Source organism: Microtus ochrogaster, unplaced genomic scaffold, assembly GCF_000317375.1.
Source record: "Microtus ochrogaster isolate Prairie Vole_2 unplaced genomic scaffold, MicOch1.0 UNK4, whole genome shotgun sequence".
Classification (NCBI taxonomy): Eukaryota; Metazoa; Chordata; class Mammalia; order Rodentia; family Cricetidae; genus Microtus; species Microtus ochrogaster.
In genome coordinates, this window is record NW_004949102.1 from 11,547,543 (window position 1) to 11,571,977 (window position 24,435).

A 24,435-nucleotide genomic window follows, 5' to 3' on the forward strand; every position below is an offset into this window, starting at 1 on the left:
ATGGCCACACCTCACAAAAGTTGTATCCACCATGACCCTGACCTGCTTGCTGATGTCTGTACCAAAGGAAGCCCCCCCTTCCCAGAAGCTGACTTCTTATGTGACCTGAAATAGAGGTTTTGAGAATCTTGTAACTTTCTGAGTTTCCTGAGCCTTCTAAGTTTTACGAGTTCCCTGGGCCTTGAAAGATCTCATAGCTTCCCGAGTCTGATGAACCTCCTTCCAGGAGAAATGTTTCCATTCAGAGGAAATAGCTACATAGCACTCCACCTTTTCCTCAGGCTCTTACATTCTTTCTGTCCTCTCTTCTATATTGTCCCCTTAGCCTTCAAGAGAATGGTATAGTCATTATTCCAAGCAATAGACACTTATTCTCAGCAAACAAACCATTTTTGAGTCTCCACTGTAACTATTGCGCGCACACACGCACACACAAACACACACAATGAAATATTCCTCCACATCAATAATCTATATACCTGATCACTAATAGTTAGAAGGCAGATGAACAAGTAAATCATATTTGATTGACTGACAATAGCAGTTCAGATGAAGAATATTCCTTAATTGTTATGTTTCCTACACAATTATTAGGGCCTTCATTTTCATGCTGAATAATGGATTTCCTCCTTCTATATTAAAGGTAGATTCAGAGGTATCTTCTATCATGCCACCTTATTCCCTCTTGTTTTCCATTTTTCCTGCAAAATCATAGAATGACGAGAAAATTCTCACCCATGTGTCTTTTCCTCGTAATTCCTCCCTTAGTTGAGCAGGCAGATGAGTCTTAGCTGCATTTCTTATCACCCACAGCAAAGGGTGCACAGCTGCTGCCACAGCCTCCTTACCGTCCTGTCCCATACATGCTACTTTATTTGTGAAACTGAAAGGAAAATGTATTGCAGGCCTGAAAACAACTCCTCTATTAGTGACTTTCCTATAAAACTGTAGCTACACAATGCATTGTGTCTATCATATTAAACAGACTTTAGACGGAAATATAGAAACCATGAACTGACAACGATGATGACTTGCAAAGGGTGAGCTTTAACAAAGGAAGCACAAACGGGTGGGTGTGAATTGCATGCACTGCGTGAACCTTAGGCAGTAGGAATCAGCATTTTTATGTGAACCTGAGACACTAGTAATCAGTATTTTGTCATAAAGCAGTATCACATACTATAAAAGTGCATAGTGTCAAAGGAACATTGCCAGCATTCAAAATCATCTGTGTCAGCTAGGCAGTAATAATACTCTACAGCAGGGGTTCTCAACCTGTGGGTCGCAACCCCTTTGGGCTCACATATCTGTTATCCTGAATATCAGATGTTTACATTGTGATCCATAACAGTAGCAAAATTACAGTTATGAAGTAGCAACAAAATAATTTTGAGATTGGGAGTGGAGTCACTACAACATGAGGAATTGTATTAAGGGTCACAGCATTAAGAAGGCTGCACATACAGCATGTCTCTCTATTGTCTGTCCATCCCTGAAGACACTGGTAGAAAGTTGGAAATGAAAAAGAAAAGAAAAGAAAGGAGCTCCCTTTATTTCCTCTGTTTAAAATCCAACAGAAAACAAGCATCAGTTCTGTTATACAGTAACATCTTCAAAGTACATCATTTGTACAGAAGGACTAAGACCCAAACTCTGTTTACAGAGATCCAAGCACGCGTGAGAGCACGTCCCTCACACGGCTTTCCGATGATACTCAGGAGGAACCACTTCGTAATCACTGGCACTGAGCAAAGTTGCAGGATCCTTCGCCAGGTACTTGAGGAAATCTTGAAACTCTGAGAGACTGCAGCATGCTGAAATTCTCATAGATGGCCCTGACGCACCCATGTCCCAGCTGCATGGAGCGACACATTTACTGAGACCATTTGCCTGGGGATCGAGTCTCAGGCCTCCACCAGCCATGGTGTCAGCTTTCAGGACTCTTTAGCTTCAGCCCTGTTCATAAATGTTTCTTGGTTTTCAGCAGTAGGATCCCCTCAGGCCCCCTTCCAGGAGGCTGAGGTGTCTCACTGGTACTGTCATCATCTCCATTTCCTGGAGTTTCCTGCCTGTTCCTTTTTGTTGTTTTTCTGTTGCAGGCCAGGAGCAGCCTCTCTCCTCTTGCCCTCTGCTTCCTTGTTCCTCATTGATTGACCTTTAACGTTCTCGCTGTTTCTGCAAATTGGTGTCCACAGAGTTAGCTGCTCTGCTTTCTGGAACCCGTTTATCCCACTCCATCTGTTCCAACCACTGTGGTGTATGAAATATTGCCCTTGTTTGTCCTTTTGGTCCTTTACACACTTTGCTTCCTAGACAAGTGGTCCGTGAAAGCACAGCACACCTCACCCTCCTGGAATTTAGGCTTTGGGTCTGCTTGGGTGCCATTTATAAATGATTCACCACCTGCTCCTTCTCCCACCACCCCCAAATACCACCACCTACTCTCTACCACATGCTACTTTCAAAGGCTGCAATTAGAACCATATAGTCCATCCGCCATTTTGGGGTATAGATCCCATTCATCAGGGAGACATGTCACTCCATACCATCAGGAAGAAAATGGTCACTGTGAGTGCTCCATTGTCAGACGTCTCAGCCTTGATTGTGTATCTTTCAGTCATGTAACTTCCACTCCAACATGGAGAAAATGTAGCCACATTCAATTGCCCCTGTAGATTCTCTAACCTAGACAGATCAACCACAGTTGTATGCACCATCATAGGGGTCATGAACTACTACACCAGCTCATCTTTGTGTTTTAGGTTTAAACCAAATAAATTGAAAATAAGTCCACATAGTATTTAAACCGCTTTATTTATAATTGCCCAAACTGGAAGCAATCAGATGTCCTCTAATAGATGAATGAATTTTATATAAAAAATTGTGTCCATATAATTTTTATTCAATGATAAAAATAAGTGAGTTGCTGAACCATGAAACAGTATGACAGAACAGAAATCTAAGTCCATATTGCAACCACATACAATGGGTTTCATCTTGATGAATACAATACTAAAACAAGCATGGTCAAGAAATAATAACTGAGAAAGATTTGTTACCTGTAGCAGATAAGGAGAGCAAACAGCAATGCCTTCCTCAAAGACAGTGTAGGAATTTTACTTAGAAAGCCTACAAATATTAGTATAAGAAAGCACTGGGGGTGGGGAGAGACACTTTCCTGAGCTTGCTCAGTTAAGGAGTAGATTCTTGAACATGCTCAGTTTTAAGTCATGCTTCATGAAAGAAAAAAGGCAGCCACATTGATGCATTCGTGGCCCAGGATCATAGATTTGAAATTGTAAAAATGACAGACAGGAACACGTCAGGACATGCTCAATTTGCATCCTAAAGGAAAAGACACTTTAGTGGTAAATCAGTATAGAAGTTCTACCCCTACAGCGCCTGCCTCAGTGTTGGTAACAGTATTGGTAAATGAAAAAAGTCTGAAAAGGCTGTGTAATCTCAACTACATGACAATGGGCAAAACAAAACTAGTGGGGGGAAGGTCAGTGGTTGTCCACAGTTCCCTGGAAACAGAATCATGGGTAGATTTTTGAGACAATGAAATTGTGTTTGATGCTGTAGCGGTGAAAGATACATGTCTTTATAAGTTTGTCAAAGTTTACAGAATATATGTTGAGTCAGCTAGTAGACAATAGATTTCCTGTCCATTGTAAGAAATTACCGTGTAGCACAAGAAGCCAATAGCAGAGAAAACTGTGCAGCAGAGAGCTATGGAATATCTATTGTGCATTTCTGTAAACCTAAAACTTCTTAAAAAGTAAAAATTTATTGATTAACAATAATATATAAGAAATACAACCCAGAAGTATTTCCTTTCATGAGTTGTTACTTAAACAAATAAAGTTTATTTATTAATACTTTGTATTAAGTGATCAAAATTAGAAATATATTTGTGTTTGACCTTTTGTTTCTTGAGGTACTATACTTTGGGTGGCCCTTAGTTGTTTTTAAGCAAGATAGAAATATAACGATATAAAATTAATTTTAAGAGCTAATGATACCCATAAGAATTAGAGAATTCCACAGATATATTGCTTGTTTATTTATTAACAAGGAATACTGAGCCTCACTGTGTGCCAGGTGCTATTCTCACCCTAACAGCACAGTAATGAACCAGACGGAAAAAATAAACCGTGCTCTCCTGGGGCTTACCTTCCAACAACATATTCCCAAACATCTATAGTTTCTGTCATTCAGAAAATAAAAATACCATTTCTAAGTTGTATGGGACCACCTAATGATAAATAACTTTTGTAAATATCATTCTCTTTAGAATTGGAATTGTCTATTCAAATAAAATAATGAAGTAAAAGCAATGTTGAAATTTTAAATTCTGAAAACTATAATTATTATTATTTTCCTTTTCTAGTAGTCGAGGCTCTGACAGTTCAGAGTCTAATGACACTCCGACTTATCTTCTCAAGCTGACCTCTCAGGTATGATTTAAAAGTTTGCTTCAGTATGGATATGTTAAGCAGGTACACTGATTATTGTTATTACTAACAACCAGGAAAAGGTCTGTGCATCTATCATTTTTGTGCAGTAATAATTGTTTTTCTGATTATGTACATATCTTTAAGTCATAGAAGTTTTATTCCAACCCCCTTACTTCATAGATGCCAGGAAGTGAATTAATTTTCAAATTCCACACCACTTGTTAATGCCACATGAGGTACACTAACATACATCATCTGGTTATTGACCCAATATTCATTTATTTAATTACACATATTGTTAACATTCGCTCAAACTATGAAACAGGCATAGCCTAGGTGCTGGGAACAGAGCAGTGAAAACAATGAGTCAGAAATTCTTTCCTTTGCTTCCATATGTGCTAGTAGGGAGAGCGACACACAAAATAGGGAAACATACAGTTCAATAGATGAGGGTAGGTGCCTGAAGATTAAATAGACGAGGCTAGATGCCTAAAGAGTCAATACACGAGGGAAAAGCCCGAAAAAGCAAAAAAACAAGCTAGATGCCTAAAGAGTCAATACACGAGGGTAGATGCCTGAAGAGTCAATAGACGAGGGCAGATGCCTAAAGAGTCAATAGGTGAGGGTAGATGCCTGAAGAGTCAATACACGAGGGTAGATGCCTAAAGAGTCAATAGACGAGGGCAGACGCCTGAAGAGAGAGTTCATATGGAGATCACAGTTTGCATGGGCTTACTGAAGAAAGAGGATACTTAAGTGAAGGAATAAGCTCCTTTTCACTGTGTGACAAACAACTTCAAAACCTTAGTAATTTATAGTAAGCCTTTATTTTCGTATACCATATTCACTAACAACCCATTAGCCACAGTAAGTCATATAGCCAGCCAGACTCAACATTCAACAGAATGGAGAGGTATGTTCTACTTACCTTGAGAGGCTCTACAGCCTTCCACAGCGAAAACTGGGGATGCATAATCCTATTAAGGAGAACAAAACATTTGGAACCAGTGGTTTAGCATTCCACAGTTTACCTCTAGGTTACAGTTATTAACTTCCTGTCCAAAGGCTAAATTTACTAGTATTTGTTCCCTTTCTGAAACACCCAGAATCTTATCTGGGCATGGTTATTAGTCCTCCATCAAGGCCTACACCAGGCCTGGACCAAAACCTATAAAATAAGGCAAGTTATCTGCCCCTCTTGTGTACATCCATAATACTGGAACAGAAGTTGGGACATTATAATAGACATCCCATTAAAAATAAAGAATGGATAGTATATAACAGCCATAGAACCAAAACAATTCTGAGTTTGCATGCATGTGTGCAAGGGACCAAAGCCAAGGCTTTGGGCATGCTAGGCAAGAACAACAAATTTTTACTGTTCAGATATGGAGTAATCTTCTCTCCTGGGGATTAGAAAACATTTCTGAAGCCCAATTACCTTTTAATAGACTCTTCTGTTTGCTTTGCATGCATCTAGGGCGCACAGTTGCAGTGGGAGGAAAGGGGTCATTACTCCATCTTCTAGGAAGTGAGTCTCAAAATGTCTGTATTTAGACACTCAAAATGACTGACTTTGATATATTCATTAAATACTAATTTAAAATACTCTTTTATGTAGGTGAAAAACAAGAAAAAGTATCTGAAAACAAAGAGGGAAAGAAATGCCACCTTAGCAAAGCGCCGGAATTACGCAAGAGAGGTAAATAATGATTACTGTAATGATGTAAAATGTTTTAAATATGAATACAAGAGAATAGCAAGTCATGTGTTCTCATTTTTCCTCAGAAAAAACTGAATAGAACTTTGATCATATTATTTGCTATTTACAAAAACTCAAAAGTTTGTCTTGACAGGTGAGAGACAGGTCTTGCTAAGGTGACATGTTCGAATTTCATTTGTATTTACTTTATTTTAAAAATATTTGAGAAAGCTTACAGAATGAATCTATGATATTTAAAAAGAAATTTAAAAGCAAGGAAACCTAAGAAAATATGAAGGAATGAAAATAGATGGTGCCAAGAGATGGACATCTAAATGACAGCCGAGATCTCAGCAAATCTCTTCACTGGCAAACTGGCAAACACTGCTTAACAAAGAAAGAAGAACAGCCATTAAAAGTCTAAGATTATACATAAAAAAATAAGGTTAAAATAAAAAATAACTATTTAAAATATCCTCACGTTCCTTGAAAATAGCAAGTCTAAGAATCCAAACTGTCCTTGTTCCACTCTGAGCTCAGTTAAGCAGAAATGCTACCGCAGAATAGTACAGCCAAGAAAACAGGTGACACCTTTCCCCACGGCTAACAGAGATATATTCCCAGGAGGAACAAGGCATTGGTAATCTAGCCTCCAACTACCTATTTATGACGCTAAGTTCAGGGTGAGTGCAAAGAAAAGGACAAAGAATCCTACTCCAACCCAAGTGTTTGGCTAGAGGTTTCATCTTGGGTTCTGCCCCACTGAATAAGTGAGCCCTGGTCATTCTTGCCTTATAAAGTATGGATTCAGGTCCTGGAGACCTATGACTGTGATAGCCAGGCTCCAGTCAGAAGAGCATCATAGTCACCAGTCCCGCCAGCCTGGGATTTTTTGCCTTAAGAGAGAGCCAGGCCATACAACAAAAAGCATCCTAGTCTCTTCCCAGAGAATTGATTTCATTTGCAACAGATGAAGAAAGCTTCCCTACTGGCTAAAGTTCTATCATTCTCTTTTCCATAAAAACAAACAAACAAACAAACAGGGATATAACTGTGTCACTATGCATTAACCTTATTTCATAGTCTAGTGTTACTGAATTATATGCACTAGATGATGGCAAAAATGTTTTTCATTTATCTTTCCCTCCTCAGACCTTTTAGAAAATTCTTTATGATATTAGGCAAAGAAACAAAAGCTTGAAAATGTTTAAAATCTTTTCATTCACAATGATCTGTACATTAGTCAAGGTTCACAATCAAAAGTTCAGTGGGCATCTCTTTTAGTCCAGAATGTCAGGTTTGTGTTTCCTCTCAAAAGAGAAAGTATACTTGCAGTTTCCTTTGTTTTAGAGTTCTTTACAAAGCTCAAGAAAATATTCTTTACCTATTGTATATAGACATAGTTCTGAAATTTGTTGATACATTTTTCACACAAATGTGTATATTTTCATCTATTTCATACTCTCAACTTCTAATTTAAATAATTCTAATTTAACATTTTTATCTCTTTGTCAAGATATATGAGTGCTGTATGAGGGAAAAAAATCTCTCTTTAGTAATAAACAAAAATACTGATTTTTCCTGCTATTTATTAATGAAAGAAAAATAAAATAAAAATAAATAAGAAATGTTTGTTGAAAACCCTTCCTTCATATTATAATCAAATAAGAAGCATACCTCAGTTTCATGTTTATAATATATCATCCTACTTTCTGATTCTCTGTTCCATTAGGTTTATGGTAAAGAACATTTGCTCCAAAGACACGAAGAATCAAATTCTGATGTGAAAGGTAAACTTCTGTTTTACCTTCTCACAAACAATTTATTCAGCAACACTCATTTTATGCCATAACTTTGAGGTTGGCGCTTGGTGCCAAACATTCTTTTTTTAATTTTTATTTACATTTTTTGTTGTTGTTTTCTTTCAAGACAGAATTTCTTTGTAGCTTTGGAGCCTGTTCTGGAACTCTCTCTGTAGACCAGACTGGCCTCAAACTCAGAGATCCGCACCTGCCTCTGCCTCCCGAGTGCTGGCATTAAAGGTGTGCTCCACCACTGCCCTGCGCCAAAGATTCTAAGATGTATATGATGACTGACAAGATGGCTCAGCTGGCAAAGGTGCTTGCCACACATGCCTGGCAACCTAAGTATGATCCCTAAGACCCACATAAAATTGGAAGGCAAAAGCCAATTCCAAAAAATTGTCCTCTGCACTCCACATGCTCTCAGTGGCATGTACTCTGCCACACAAACACTTCATGTATGCACACATGACACAATAATGATTAGTAAATAAGTATGTTTTAAAGAAATATATGATACCAGTTCTTCCTTTCAGGAGCTCATCTTCTAACCAGGGAAGAAAAGCAAGTAAGCAAGCTCTGTGTTGCAGGTACAATGCCCGTAGTGAGAACCGTGTCCCCAGGACCAGTGACAGGAGTAGTCAGTGACCCTGAACAGCAGAGAGCCCACATATTTGAGGCACATTCTTCGGGTTGTGGACAGTTGCTCTCAAAGAGAATATAGGGATGTCATGTTTTTCAGACTGTCTACTCCTGTCATTTCCTAATTTAATAGAGTACAATCCCAGGAAAGAAATTAAATCTGCAGCATTCATTTGTTTGTGCTGCAAGGTGCTGTCTGATGTGTGTCTTTAATAAATATATAAATATTTATTTATAAATAGATATGTACATTATGTAAACAAAAATAATTATTTAATTTTATGTATGTGTGCACTAATTTATTATACATTTATGCCACCATTTATCTCCCCAAAAGGAGTTGAGGTAACCTAATTAAAATGTATACATACATGTGTGCATAAATTCATTCAGTCTGTGAAATAGGAAACTAAACATTGAAAGATAAAAACCTTACCATGAACAGGGGAGGTTAGATAAGATTAATTTTACTAGAACTTTAAACTAGTCTCTCTTTCTGATAGTGACCGCTAAGGAATTCAATGATTTTTTTAATATAACTTTTGTTTAAAATGTCAGAAATCAGAAATAAAGATAAACACAAAAGGGGCTAGGAACAAAGCTCCATCGTGTAACATGTTTGTTGCTCAAGCATGAGTTCCTGAGTTTGGACTCTCAGAACCCATATAAATCAGACACAGGAGCACACAACTGTAGTTACAATATACCGAGGGTAAGATAGGAGAAGTGTACAGGAGAATCTCCATAAGCTTGTACGCCAGATACCTTGGCACTTGGCACATGCAGAAACAAACAAGAGACCCTGAGGTAGTCCCCTGACCTCCACACAAATGTTATGGCATACACATGCCCACATTCATGTGCACACAGACACACACACACACACACACACACACACAAATTTTTTAAAAGATAAACTCCTAGAGAAGGAATTGTTTCCCCAGTGGTATAAATACTTGAAATACAACAAAATTTATATTTGAAGATACTATATCTTAATTTCATTGAGTTCAACTACTATTCACTCATTATTTGAACTTTTCATTTTGAAAGGAGATACAAAATATTAATGAACTGTCAATAATCCATCATTCCTTTCTATTTGCTATGATCCTTACCGTCTTCTCTAGATCCAAGGCCAACTGTACCGAATGTTTATGTGGCTCATTGTTTCAGAAGACCATTGCCTAATCAAGGCTTGGGTAAGTAAAGAGGGCTCAGAAACGTGTGAGCACCTATAATCTGAACATGTGCAATAATAATCTTTATCTAATCAAGATCTACGTATTTTAAAGAATAAGATGTTATCTTAAAAACACATTGCCAAACAGTAGTTCACCTTAACAGAAACTTAGGAGCTTGATTTTTTTTATTTCTTTCTGGCTCTAGAAATGCTTAGAAAAAAACAACAGAAATTGGTTATATATGAGTTTGTTTTTAATTTTGTATTTACCTCCCCCCCTCTCTCTCTCTCTCACACACACACACACACACGCACGCACACACTCCCTTTCCTACATTCGTGTCTCTTTTTGTTTTGTGGCTAAGTTTAACTGGAACTGACTTTGTGGCCTTAGATTCACAAGTGACTGTTGGAGCTTGGTTGGATTGGCAGTGGGTACACAACTGAAGACAATGACTCCCCTTCTCCCAGAAGCTACCAGGCAACACAAAGGGGTAGGGTTCAATGAGCCCTCCCTATGCATGACTAGTTATGGACATGAATCTGTTTCTTATAGTTTTATACTACCAGAAAGAGAACAGAATGTTTTACCTCACTATATCTAATATTTGCACTTACATCTCATCAAATCCTAAGGCAGAGATAAACTTTGGGAGTACTCTAGTCTGAGCCCTAATTCTTTAGTGCGAATTCATCAGGCTGATACAACTTTTGACCACAAGTTGTTTATTAAATTGCAATACAGTTCATTCTGTTGCTAAAGAGCTTCAGCAATGAAGCAACTATTGCGAAAGAGCTTTCAGTTAAGGAAATTGAAAAGATAATGAGTACCATCCCAATGCCTGCCTGACCTAATCTTCTCTCTCTTAAGAAGGCTAAGGGACTATGTTGTTTCACTGACAATTAAAGGACATATCTAACTATTTAGGAAGACAGATATCTAAAAATAGGGCCCAGGTGGACATGGTGGGCCACTGAGGGCAGAAGTGAGATCCCCAGTAGCTGGCTTGGGTAGACGAATCAGGAAGGTCTGGGTTCAGGTAAGAGACCTCATCTCCAAATATAGGAATACGACAATCAAGGAAGACACAGGACATCAGTCTTTCACACAGGCACACACACATGCACACGCACACACAAACAATAGAGGATATGGTACAGCATGGAGAAACTTAATTTGAGATTAAGTGTCAAGGAAAATAAACTAGAGTAAAATTGATTTGGACACTTAAAATGTACTAGGGAGACAGAGCTGCTTTCACATACATCCACAGTTAAGTCTTGAACCCTGTTCAAACACAAGTACCACAGATGAAGCTGACCTTAGGGCCTGGCATACTTCAGATTCCTAAAACATAGTTTATTAAGTTCTACTAACTTTGCACAATAGACCCCTCCCCACACACTACCCAGAGAATGCTACATACAATATACTTTTTACAAGGCAATTTAACTTAGCCAGAACAAATCATTTCAAATCCCTCATGCAACTTAAAACTATATATGAAGCCATAATTTTGTAAACCTCAGAGCACTTACTCTGGGCTACTAAACTATGTCCCAGGTGGCCATCCTCACTTTAAATTGAATAAATCATTTGTTCTCACATTTGGTGTGCCTTCACTTTACCTGTTAAGTTGATAGAGGCATCCTCAAGGAAAGGAAGTAAAAACATGTAGGTAAACTAAGTTTCATGAGTCTGGGATTAGACTAAAAAGAATTAAGTCATTTGAAAATATTTTCACCTTCCTCCAAACAATGCTGGCCAAAATAATAGAAGATGATCTCACTTGCATGTTAATTGAGGGATATGCAGATCTCCCTACATAAGACCATACCTTTAAAAAGAGTTGACGTCTATATCAGAGGAAAGAAATATTATAAACTACATTTCATCACTATATCCTGATTAACTTGTTCTTCTGTTAATTATGATTGCCACTGTTAACTAATTCTATTATTATTTTTCTTAAATAATAAAATATATATAATTGCAAGGAAGATAATATATAGTAATATACAATATAGGCCCCAACTTTTATTTTAAAATATTTTCATAATAGTTATTTGATATACATATCTAATACATCTGTATCCTAGATCAACTCTCTAAAATGTTGATCACATCAGTGTATATGTAAATGTCCTTCACAAGTTTGGGGTTGTTTTATTTTGATTTTTGGTGATGGTAGTTGTTTCTTCTTCCTTTTCCTTCTTCTTCAACTTCCTTTTTGTTTGTGTCTTCAGAGCCTCTCACATGCTAGGCAAGACCTCTGCCACTGAGCTATACCCCCAGTCCATAGATTACTTTCCAATTGGTAATTAATATATAGATATTCTTTTTCTATTTATTCTTCTTTTAGAACAGTCTTATTAAAAGGCTCAATAGAGGAAAATGTGCTCATATATTTCATGTACATGAACAAAACGTTATTAAACTAAAGCTGAACTAAATTATCTAGCCATTAAGTGTACATAAGTAATTACCAAGAAAATAAGAAAAATTAACACCTGTTGATCTTAAAGTGTAACTAAATATCTTATGCTATATTATCCTTTTTAGTGAAGATTCCTGGACATAGCTTTTATGCCCGAAAAACGCACCCAAGGTTGGTGAACTATTCTTGATTTCTCCTAAACATATTATTCTTTTTCTTCTATTTAAAATGTTTTGATTTTGAATTAAAGCAACAGATAAGGTTACTCTTTTAAAAAAATTGTTGATCAAGCATTTTTTTTAGATCCTACCTGTCTAGTTCACTCTAAAATGTAAGAGCACTCACAGATGCAGTTTTGAAGGGTTCTGAGACAATTTCAATATCCCCAAATTTTAAAGTCTTAGCTAAATGTATGATTGAATTATCTGGCTTCTCATTTTAAAAATAAAACTTTCTGGCAAATTCATTATCACTGTAGAATGCATACACAGCAAGCATGTGTTTTACTACCGTCTCATAGTTGATGGGCCATCGGTCACACAGAGATAAAACTAGTGTCTATGAAAAAGGCATAGAAAGGGAAGTCACAGATTACATTGACCAGCTTTGAATCTCTAGTCACTATTATATCTCTATTACCTTTGGCCAATTTTTCTGTCTATAGGAATAATGATATCAACCACTGTCTGGACGGTGACTTAGACAATCACAGATAAGCCTCTGAGAATTCACTGAATTTGCACAACTATGTAATTTTATTACAAAAGGTACAAGAGGCTTTCTCTTCCTTGCTTGGCTTCTTTCTCAAGAAAACCTGATTTCTGTTCAACAATAGAAAAGGTTCTGTTTGAGTGTGTACTCTCTTATCCCAAAAGCCTAGAGAACTGATTACAAAAGTGATAATATACAGGCATCTTTAGACATAACTATTCTTGGACCTAGAATTAAGAATTTTAAGATAAGATATTCTATTGAAAGAAATCAAATGATAAATATCAAGATAAGAAACGATGGGGAGTCGGGCAGTGGTGGCACACACCTTTAATCCCAGCACTCGGGAGGCAGAGGCAGGTGAGTTCAAGGCCAGTCTGGTCTACAAGAGCTAGTTTCAGGACAGCTAGGACTGCTACACAGGGAAACGCTGTCTCAAAAAAAGAAAAAAAAAAAAGATGGGACCAAAGAAAGGTCTCAGTGGTCAAAAGCATTTATTGTCTTCTAGAGGACCTGTACAGCTGACATGTGGTACACATAAATTCATGCAGACACAAACACACATAAATTAAAATATATCTTTACAAAGAGAACAGGAAAAGCACTGGAATTAGAAGACAGGATTATTAGATTTGATGCTGCCTCTTATTGCCTGTATGATCATAAAAAAATTGCTTAATCTTTATCCCCCTGTGGGACTAGTACTAGTTATCCAGCCTATATCACAGGCTGGTGAGAGCTCAGCAATTACATACTAAGGAATAAAATGCAAATAGAAAAACTGCATTACTCTTGTGTAAGTAGTTGACATTGAGATTATAGTACTCAATTTCTTTCAGCTCCCAACGTGTGAGTCAGAGTCTTATCAAAGACCAACGGACATATATTTTTGAAACTTGTAAGGGTCCAATCCAGGAAGCAGTTCAGTCCAAAGGAATCGACATGTATGAGAGTTGTTTCAAAGTGGCATCCTTGAAGAGTCCTGTGAACAAACAAACTTCAAATTGGATTGAGAAGACAAGAATACCAACAGGTTTTTTAAACTGTTGTATTATTAATACTTTAATAATACACAAAGATTCTTTATATTATGTCATCATAATAAATCTCATCCAATCCTAATTATGGGAACTACATTAGTAAACAGAGAATTCATAACCATTGCCCTCTTGTGTCTGGAAAGTACTTACCTGGTAAGGGAGAATTGTCTGTATTCTGTCAATCATGTTTTAAATAAATGCTGATTGGCCAGGCAGGAAGTATAGGTGGGTAAACCAGACAGGAAGTAGAACAGGAGAATTCTGGGAAGGAGGAATCCCATTCCTCCCCAGTCCTGCCCATACCACAGAAGAAGCAAGATATAATCTGCCCGGCTGAGAAAGGTACCTAGACATGTGGCTAATGTAGATAAGAACAATGGGTTAATATAAGCTACAAGAACTAATAAGAAGCCTGAGCTAATGGGCCAATCAGTTTATAACTTATGTAGACCTGTGTGTGATTTTCTTTGGGACTTACTGGCTGTGGAATACCAGGTAAGACAGAAACCCCAACAAGCCAGCCCACATGTTACACTTACCTCATTTTATATCTGAATGAGCACATTTAAAAATTCTTTGGTTTAATATAGCCTTGAAAAAATTAACTGCATCCTTCAAAATAGCTCTATTATCACTATCCAACAACCAAGGAACTTTGTCTTAATGCTATGACCATCTTCTGGTAGTTTCTGCTTCCCAGGCATGGGGTTTTTCAGTTGTAAACAACCTTTAACTTTGTGTCTCTAAAGTGGCTCCAAAACAATTGAAAACCTCTGTAGGCCATAATACTGTCTAGAGATATGTCCAAGAACTACCCCTTACAGAAGCCCAAAGAACACTGGTCCAATTCTCATTCATCGAAGTAACAAATGTAGGGTTAAGTTGTAGAGGTAAAACTAAAGTCAACTTCAACTTCATTCTACTTAATGAATCTAAAAGTCATGCTAAATAAGAAAAAAAAAACAGACATAGGCTGGGCAGTGGTGGCACACACCTTTAACCCCAGCACTTGGGAGGCAAAAGCAGGTGGATCTCAGTGAGTTGGAGGTGAGACTGGTGTACAAAGCAAGTTCCAGGACAGTCATAACTGTTATACAAAGAAACCCTGTCTCAAAAAATAAAAAAGAAAGAAAGAAAGAAAGAAAGAAAGAAAGAAAGAAAGAAAAGAAAGAAAAGAAAGAAAGAAAGAGAAAGAAGAAAGAAAGAAGCCTAACATAAAATAGAAAATGCTGTATGATTGCATTTATATGAAAGCAACGTTTACTGGAGAGAAAAAGAAACAAATACAGTTCCCTAGAGTAGGAGCTATATGGAAAACTGGATATACCATAAGAATCCATTTAGGGATTATCTTTCCTATATTCTGATTGTAGTGATGATTTCACAAGTCTTGACAACTGTTGGAATGCCATGGTCTTGGATCAGTACAACCAGCTTAACGGAAGTGCTATCTAGTGAAACAGGAAAGACTAGGGATGGAGCTGCAATCTTGTCTCACACTACATTGGAAGTGTCTCTTAGTTGTTGAAGTTGAGCTACTGAATAGACTGCTGATTGTTAGCATCAGAAAAGAGAATTGAACGTAGGATACATTTGGGAATTTTGAAAACATAGACCATGGTTTAAAGCATGCTCTGAAAGGCATTTATAAGGAAGTGAGCATACTTTATAGATAGAAAAGAACAAAGGACCAAATCTCCAAGACACCCTTCCATGATGGGTCCAAAAAAGAAGAGGAACTGAAACAGAAGACTCTGAGATAGGGGGTAACCCATAGGAGAGAGATGCAGAGAATATGTAGTCCTGGAAACCAAGCAAGAAAGTGTCTTGTTGTCTGAGGTTTTTGTCCTGCCCAGTTCCCACAATCGTTAAGTCCCAAAAAAAATCACACAGAAGTCTACATTAGTTATAAAACTGATTGGCCATTAGCTCAGGCTTCTTATTAACTCTTATAACCTATATTAGCCCATTATTCTTGTCTATGTTAGTCACGTGACTTGGTACCTTATTCAGCGATGTAGTCACATCTTGCTTCTTCTGGGATGGGGCCAAGACTGCAGAAAAAGCTTCCCTCTTCCCAGAATTCTCCTGTTCTTATTGACCCATCTCTACTTCCTGTCTGGTTGTCCCACCTATACTTCCTGCCTGGCTACTGGCCAATTAGCTTTTATTTAAAACATAATTGACAGAATATAGACAATTGTCCCACACCAGTGTCAAGTAGGAAAGAATGGTCAGCTTGAGTCTGAGACTTCTGATTGATGAGTTGAAATGGACTGACTTGAATTTTATAACATTGGATGTTCTTGGGATCTTGATTGGAGAAATTTTGGTAGAATGCTAGAGGTACCAATACAACTGAAGTATACCTAGGGATGGGAGAGAAAAGCTGGAGGCTTTCTACAAAGCCTGAAGACCTGAGACCAACTGCCTAGAACTCACCTAGAGACAGAGGACAAACAACTCCACAAAGTTTCCTCTGTTCTCAACATGTGCATGACCCTCTCCACACACACCATACATATAATAAACATTTTAATGTAATTTAGAAACAAATAATTGTTTTCAACCTTATCTAGATTTTAACTAAGATCCTCTTCTCTCCATACTACTTTATTTTATAAACAAATATCCTATTGAGTCCTGATGACATTAAAATAAAAGTTATGTTTCCCCTCTTCTCAAAAATGTATCTGTTTCAACAGGAGCTAGCACCCTTTCCTTTTCTACTCTGCATTCCCTTTAAAGTACCATGTCTTCATCATCGCTCTTCTGTCCTTTCCCATTATTGAACTTACCAAGAAGAAAATATGTGGATTATATAAGGTCCAGTCAGACTCTAGTTCTGGAACTGTTTGTGTTTACTGATGATAGTACAAAAATGAGTTTTGCCTGCCAAAGCAGAGTGGAGAAGTAAATCCATAACAAATACTGCCAACATTTTTATGTCTAAGTATTCTTTTCTTTGGGCTTAACTAACACAAATGCCATACTCCTACATTGCCTACTCTTCTGCTTATCCAAACCACCAGCTCTGGAAATAAGTCATGGCACCCGGCAGTCATTTCCTTTCGGGATGTTTCACTCCCACAGATTTTCTGCTTACACTCCATAACTACTTTTCCTAATATCACTGATATATCTTAAATATTGATGAGGCCTAAGCAACAAAAGGAAAACAAAGTGCAGCTGAACAATGAGTTAAAGAAAGAGTTTCTTGCTCTGTTCTCTCTCCATTGGGGAATATTTATGCTTTTAAAAAGAAGTCCACAAAAATGTGCCCAAAAATGCCTTAAGCCCTCACACCTATGAATTAAAGAACATTTGAAGACTGTTTGGGGGGGTTCTTTTATTTTCTATTAATAGTCGTGTTGCTTTTTCTTAAGAAAGACTTTTTTTTTTAGCTGAGTGGTGGTGTCACACACCTTGAATTCCAGCATTTGGGAGGCAGGGTCAGATGGATCTCTGTAAGTTCAAGGATAGATAGCACTGTTTCATAGAGAAACCCTGTCTTGGAAAACCAAAAAAAAAAGAAAAGAAAAAGGAAAAAAGAAAGAAGGAAGGAAGGGAGGGAGGGAGGGAGGAAGGGAAGGAAAGATTTTTTTAAACCATCCAATGGGAGTTCCATCTGATTCATCTACACTATATGTAACAGAAATGTCATCAAGTTTGTAACTTATGAAAATACATAATTCTACTATTTTCTTTTGGTAGGGTTTCTTTCTTCTTTATCTTCTCTCTGAGAGGCTATTCAATGCCTGTAGTCACATTATATGGCACTTGAAGTCATAATCTAGGCATATAAACATAAGCAGAGCTGAGCAGATAGGGGACCTATGCTGACCCAATTCCAAATTTAAGGAGTATAATTTTAATTCCAGCTCTTGTAACCACATGTAAATCTCTAGCACATTCCATTCATTCTTTATTGCTTAATTGCCTGCACAACAACTGTGATGGCTATTCTTGGTTGTCAGCTTGACTATATCTGGAATGAACTTGGCCATCAAGGTCTTTAGCATAAGCTATCATTGGTGTTTTTGATATTATCAATTCTGACAGGTGTAAGATGATATCTCAGAGTTGTTTTGATTTGCATTTCCCTGATGGTTAAGAATGTTGAACATTTCCTTAAGTATCTTTTGACCATTTGAGATTCTTCTCAAATTCAGGAGATCCCATTAATTTATTGTTGCTCTCAGTGTCTGTGCTACTGGTTTTATATTTAGGAAGTAGTTTCCTGTGCCCATGCATTAAAGACTACTTTCCACTTTCTCTTCTATCAGGTTCAGTGTGGTCAGATTTAAATTGAGGTCTTCAATCCATTAGGACATGAGTTTGGTACATGGCAATAGGTATGGATCTATTTTCATTCTTCTACATGTTGACATCCAGTTATGCCAGAACCATTTATTGAAGATACTTTTTTCCATTGTATAATTTATCTTCTTTGTCAAAAATCAGGTGTTCATAGGTGTGTGGATTAATATCTGGGTCTTCAATTTGATTCCACTGTCCTCCTGCAAGTGTTGCTTATTCTCTGCCTCTCAACCTCTCTGCTCTCTTCCCAGCATTCTTTCTGTCCTAAAAATCCTGCCTATTTATTGGCCATTTAGATTTTTATTAAACCAATCACAGTGACATATCTTCACACAGTGTAAAAGAATATTCCATAACAATTTACCTCCTAACTTGTCCCCACAACTCCCATCACAATTTATTTATCCTATTCTTTTATGCTTCTGCCATGATTTCAAAAATGAAAATCAATTATATAACTTCCTTGAATAAAATTTTTAATGTTCTGAGTTATTCGATTTCAACCATATACACTGATCATCTTCTAATCACAAAGCCTTCTTATTTCAGAGAAGCTGCTGAAAGTGTTATTGTTGCAAACAAAGCCGCTAGTTGTGAGCAACTTTATCACACGTGACATCTGTGCCATTCATTTTAAAACAAATCTGTGATTTTCTGAATGTGCCATGTTAATCTACTATACAGATCAGGTCTTCTTAAACTTTCCATCCATGGCCCCTTCACCTCAAAAACTTTTACCACTCAAAAAATTATAGATAACAAATCAAAAATAGAATTTTGTTGATGTTTTAGCTTCTCTCTAGTCTTGACCCAGTATAATGAAATTAAGGATTATGTTTTCCATATTTAATTACCAGCTAATCAAAGTGCTAGGCACACAGTAGATATTCAGTGAGTATTTGCTCAATACCTAGTAGTGGCTTCTAGAGTTACTGGATACCAGTTCATTTGTCAGGATTGACAGATACTGTAGTCATTATTTTTCAGATCCAGCTGGATGTATGAGTTTTAGTATTCTGTTTATTTTACTTTTGGTAGTAGGCAGTTCTATTTTAAAAAGGCATTTCATTGGAGAACTTTTCAAACATAAAAGTAGAGTACAGAATAATGAACTTGCAGGGCCCACCAGCCTCCTTTATTAGCTTCCTGATTTTTTGTTTTATCTGTATTTCCACCACATTTTCCTAGAGTATTTTAAAGCAGACTCCACAAATTAAAATTTTGCCTGTAAATAATCTAGTATATATTTCAAACTGGATAATCACTTTAAGAAACAACAAAGCACAGTGTGTTTTCTTGACTTAGTTTTAATTGTGATTTACTTTTCCTTATGTTGTTAAATAACAATTTACATGTAAATGATCCTGCCCCTCTCTTTAAGATGCAAGACTAATAGTCAGCCTTCCTTCCGGGGTTTTTCTTTGTTCTGTTCCTGAGTATGTTAATTTTATTTTAATTGTCATAAATTTTATGTAATATAAAATTTTCCCTCAATGATTTTTAAGGGTATAGGTCAGTAGTGTTAAGTTCTTTGGCATTATTCTGCAAACAATCTTTAAGACTTTTTAATCTTAAAATATGGAAACTATGCATATTAAACAGCTCTTGCTTTTCTTTCTCTCAGCCCCTGGGAACTATTCTACATATTGTACCTAGACATTCCCTATAAGTTAAGTTAAATATTTAGAAGACAGATATAGTATTTGTCTTTTGGGGACTACCTTCTTTTACCTAACACCATGACTTCAAGATTTAACAATGTCAGTATTTCCATGCACTTAGACTGCTTTCACTTTGTAAATAACTCTGCTGTGGACGACGTAGGGGACAAATGTGTCTTTTATGCCATGCTCTCAATTCTTTTGGGATTGATGGAATCTACTTGGAAATATGATAAATGTGTTTTTAGCTTTTTGTTTATACTGTTCTCCACATTAGCTGCACCATCTTACACTCCTCGTCAACAGTGCACATCTGTGTTCAAAGCCCTCCCATTAACACTTATGGTTATTATGATGGTGGCCTATGACAGTGGTTCTCAACCGGCCACAGCCCTTTTGAGGGTGGTCAAATGACCTTTTCACAGGGGTCAGATATTCACATTATAATTCATAACAGTAGCAAAATTACAATTATTAAGTATCAATGAAGTAATTTTTGGTTAGAGGGTCACCACAACATGAGGAACTGTATTAAAGGGTTATTGATAAGGAAGATTGAGAAGCACTGACCTCTGAGGTCCTATATTGTCTAAATTCACACTGCTACCTGATTTATAGCCTTCCTTTCATTCACTTGCTTTAGCCACTGATGTTGTCTTCGTGTCCTCAACATGCTAATATTCCCATCTCAGTAAGAGCTTTTGCTCTTGACTGTCCTTTGTCCAAAATGTCTTTCCCATGGTATCTGTTTGGCTTAATCCATGACTCCTATGATACATCAGAGTCATGGATAGGCTTTCTTTCTTATTGAATATGTAAGTCAATCATCTTCTCCCCTAGAATTTTCCATTTCCCTCCTTAGCCTTATTTTACCCTGTAAACTTTATTACTTAACATACTAGGTATTTTACTTACCCATTGTTATCAACCATAAACTTTAGATAGCAAAGACTTACAGATAAAACCCCTCATGTGGAATTTGGCTTAATACAAAATTGCTGAATGAATATACTCACATGTGTATATATGTATATGTGTATGTATGTATGTATATTTGTGGTTGCTTCCTAGAGTCACATCATGAACTGAAAAGCAAAGTAAAAAGATGTGCATCTTTCCAAAGCAAGAGAAGTGGCACAAATTGGACAGATGATGAAAAAAGAATCTACAGAGATAAAAGAATAGCTCAGACCCAGGAAATACTACAATATTTACTCCCTATCGTGGAATCCTCTAAAAGCATGAAATCTACTCAAATGAAAGACCTTTTCACTTCAGGAGCCGACTTCCAGCAACATCAGTAAGTCAATGGCCTTCATCATGCTTACCTATGTATTGCTGGGAACAGACCCAGGACCTTGTTAGATATGCAAATGTTCTACCTCCAAGCCACCCCCAAGCCTGCTCCTTACTATTTAATACAGTTTTATAAGTAAGTATAACTTGTTAGTTCAGTATCTTTAGAAACAAACATAGGCTTTAAAAAACAGCATCCACAACATCACAAAACCTAAGGCCATAATTATATACTAGGTATGTAAAGGATTAAGTTATCAGGCATTATTATCAGGCATTATTTGACCTATTACTCATATAAAATACTTTAGTTTGTATCTGTAAAGTAAGTATGCATAAATAAGATGTAACTATAGCATGAATTGATGATTTTCAGATATTTTAAAACTTTATACTTCTGAGGGAAGGCAGTAGGATTAAAATAATTTGTCTTGGCAACTTCAACTATTTGGTACTCTTTGGAAAACAATAATAAGATTATTTCTTTTAACGATGGGAAACAGAACTTTTTTCCAAGGCACAAAGGAAAACTACATAAATAAAAGTAAAGATAATGAAATCTGAACATAATAAATATATTAGTATTATTGACAACATTTTATAAAATATTTCCTATGTGCTAGATATTTTTCTAAGTTATATACTTATGACCAGCATGGCCCTATATTTACAGTTTCCACATCCCTGGATATAACTAATCTAAGCCCTAAATATATTTCTAATCTGTTCTTGGTTGAATCTGCAGATGCAAAACCCCCAATACAGAGGTCACACTGAGTATCTTACATTTTACATATAACAAGATTAAGATGCAAAGACATTAAACAACTTTTTCAAAGTCACACAATAGGTAGAAGAATTTGGATTCAAATTGTTAAAATTGATTTCAAAGTCCAGAGTACATACCTACAAATTAACTGGAAAATTGCAGAGATTTTAATGGGAAATAGGCAAAGATTATAACCAAGCAATTCACAAAAGAATATCATGATCAGTGGCTGGAGAGATGGCTCAGTGGTTAAGAGCACTGGTTGCTCTTCCATAGGTCCTGAGTTCAATTCCCAGCAGCCACATGGTAGCTCACAACCATCTATAGTGAGATCTGGTGCCCTCTTCTGGCCTTCAGTAATACATGCAGGCAGAACACTGTATACATAATAAATAAATGAATAAATAAATAAATCTTGAAAGAAAGAGAAAGAAAGAAAAGAAAATATTATGGCCAACAAACATTTAGAAATGTTCAATTTTGCTAACTTGAAAATTACAGATCAAAGCAGTGATAAAACAGCATTTAATTTTTTTGCTGTTCAGTGGGAGAATCTATTCCCTGACTGTGGGACACAGGTTGGTAATTTCCATAAGGCATTTCAACATTATAAATGAAAACTCCTGATTTCACGTTATTCTCCCCTTCTCCTCCTGTTCGTGGTGTTCAGGGCTGAGCCGTGGGCCTCACCCATGCTCCTGAGTCACCATCGCACCACCTTCTTGACTAAAGGAATTCCGCTTTGGGAAGTTTACTTTAAGGAAAAAAAAACTAAATAAGAATTATAAGACATATTTAAAGTTCATTTTATCATTGTTTATAGGAGATAAAAATTAAATATAAATGTTCAAGAATAAAAATTAATTATGAAATATTCTGTAGTATTTCAGTATTGCAAGTGAATACTGTTATGATTCAGCCACAATATGGCTGACACTTCCCGGTTCCAGGGCCATGCATGTGCAGACAAGCCCTCAGGCATGAGCCCTGAGCACATGCATGAGTTCTGTCATCTGCATATGATGTGACCACTCCATCCCCCTGCCCCCTCCCTCCCTCTTTCTCTCCCTCCCTCTCTCCCTCCCTCTCTCTCTGCACACTGACTTCCCCAGGTCTGTACACCCCCTTCTCATAGACTCCTAAGCAGGCTTGTTGTGTGCTTCATGTTTCCTTCTCACTCGCGCCAGGTAATTTCAAATATTAATTAATAAAAAATAACGGTCATAATATATGTATGTAACATGAGCTTTATACCCACTTTATTTGGTGTGATTACGTGTACATGTATGTATACGTTATACACATTCAAATACAATGGAGAAGAAAAACTCCAGGAGCACATATCCTCAAAAGTGATTATTTCTGGATGGGTATTAGTGATGTTTATTCCTTTACTGTATAATCATCAAAACCAATATGATAAAAAATGGGCAGTAGGTGGCAATTTCTAGTGAAATGCTGTCACAGTCGTGATGGGAAAGACCCTATTTGACAGGAATTGAGTTTCATAATTAGGCAGCTAAAATATGAAAAAATAATGTGAACCTAGGCAGGCAAACAGAGTATAGAGTATAAATCAGCAAAATTATGAATGAGAGTACTAAAGAAACAGCTAAGTGACTAAGAGGTTACGCTGCTCACGCAGAGGACCGAAATTTAGTTCTTAGCTCCCACATAGTGGCTCACAGTTGCCCCCAATCCAGCACCAGTGTATTGAACACTTTCTTCTGGTCTCCACAGGCACATTCCCACACAGACAGACAGACAGACAGACAGACAGACATACAGACATACATACATGTAATAAAAATTAGATCATTTTTAAAGGTTATAAATTAAGGCTGGAGAGATGGCTCGCCGGTTTAGAGAGCTGGCTGCTCTTGCAGAGGAGCCACACACACTTGCCGGCACTCATGGTAGCTCACAACTATCTATAACTCCAGTTCCAGGGATCTCACCCTCTTCAGGCTTCTGTGGGCACCTGCACACACATGCTGGGAAACCACATGGCTGCAAACATAAACACGTAGAAAATATTTTTTGAAATTACAAATCAGGAAAACTAATTGCAAAATATAATAGATATTCGCAAAGAGCCTGAGAAATTGAGACTCCAGAGTAAGCAAAAGGTCTAGGCAATAATTTTCTAGTTGTTGTAATAAAAGAGTCCTTACACTTCAAATCTAGATTGCTCTCAGTGTGGACAGGGTGAGACTGAAGAGTTGACAAATAAAGAAACCACTCTAAGAGAGATTGATTAAAAAGCACACAGTTCTAATGATGATAAGAGGGAAGAAATGTACTGCACGTGCTGGCTTTGGGGGGGCCTGGGCAGTTTGGATGCTCACCTTACTAAACCTGGATGGAGGTGGGCGGTCCTTGGACTTCCCACAGGTCAGGGAACCCTGATG

The 24,435-nt window shown here is 37.1% G+C and overlaps 1 protein-coding gene across 1 annotated transcript in view; it reads left to right on the forward strand.

Moving 5' to 3' along the window:
* Nucleotides 1–24,435, forward strand: part of Agbl3 (ATP/GTP binding protein like 3) — a 79,567-nt gene that overhangs the window by 45,501 nt on the left and 9,631 nt on the right. Inside the window, exons 12-18 of the mRNA XM_013353214.2 lie at nt 4,394–4,460; nt 6,082–6,162; nt 7,895–7,952; nt 9,737–9,808; nt 12,353–12,398; nt 13,778–13,971; nt 21,031–21,259. Coding sequence (XP_013208668.2) covers nt 4,394–4,460; nt 6,082–6,162; nt 7,895–7,952; nt 9,737–9,808; nt 12,353–12,398; nt 13,778–13,971; nt 21,031–21,259 — 747 coding nt within the window. The remainder of the gene's footprint in view (nt 1–4,393; nt 4,461–6,081; nt 6,163–7,894; nt 7,953–9,736; nt 9,809–12,352; nt 12,399–13,777; nt 13,972–21,030; nt 21,260–24,435) is intronic.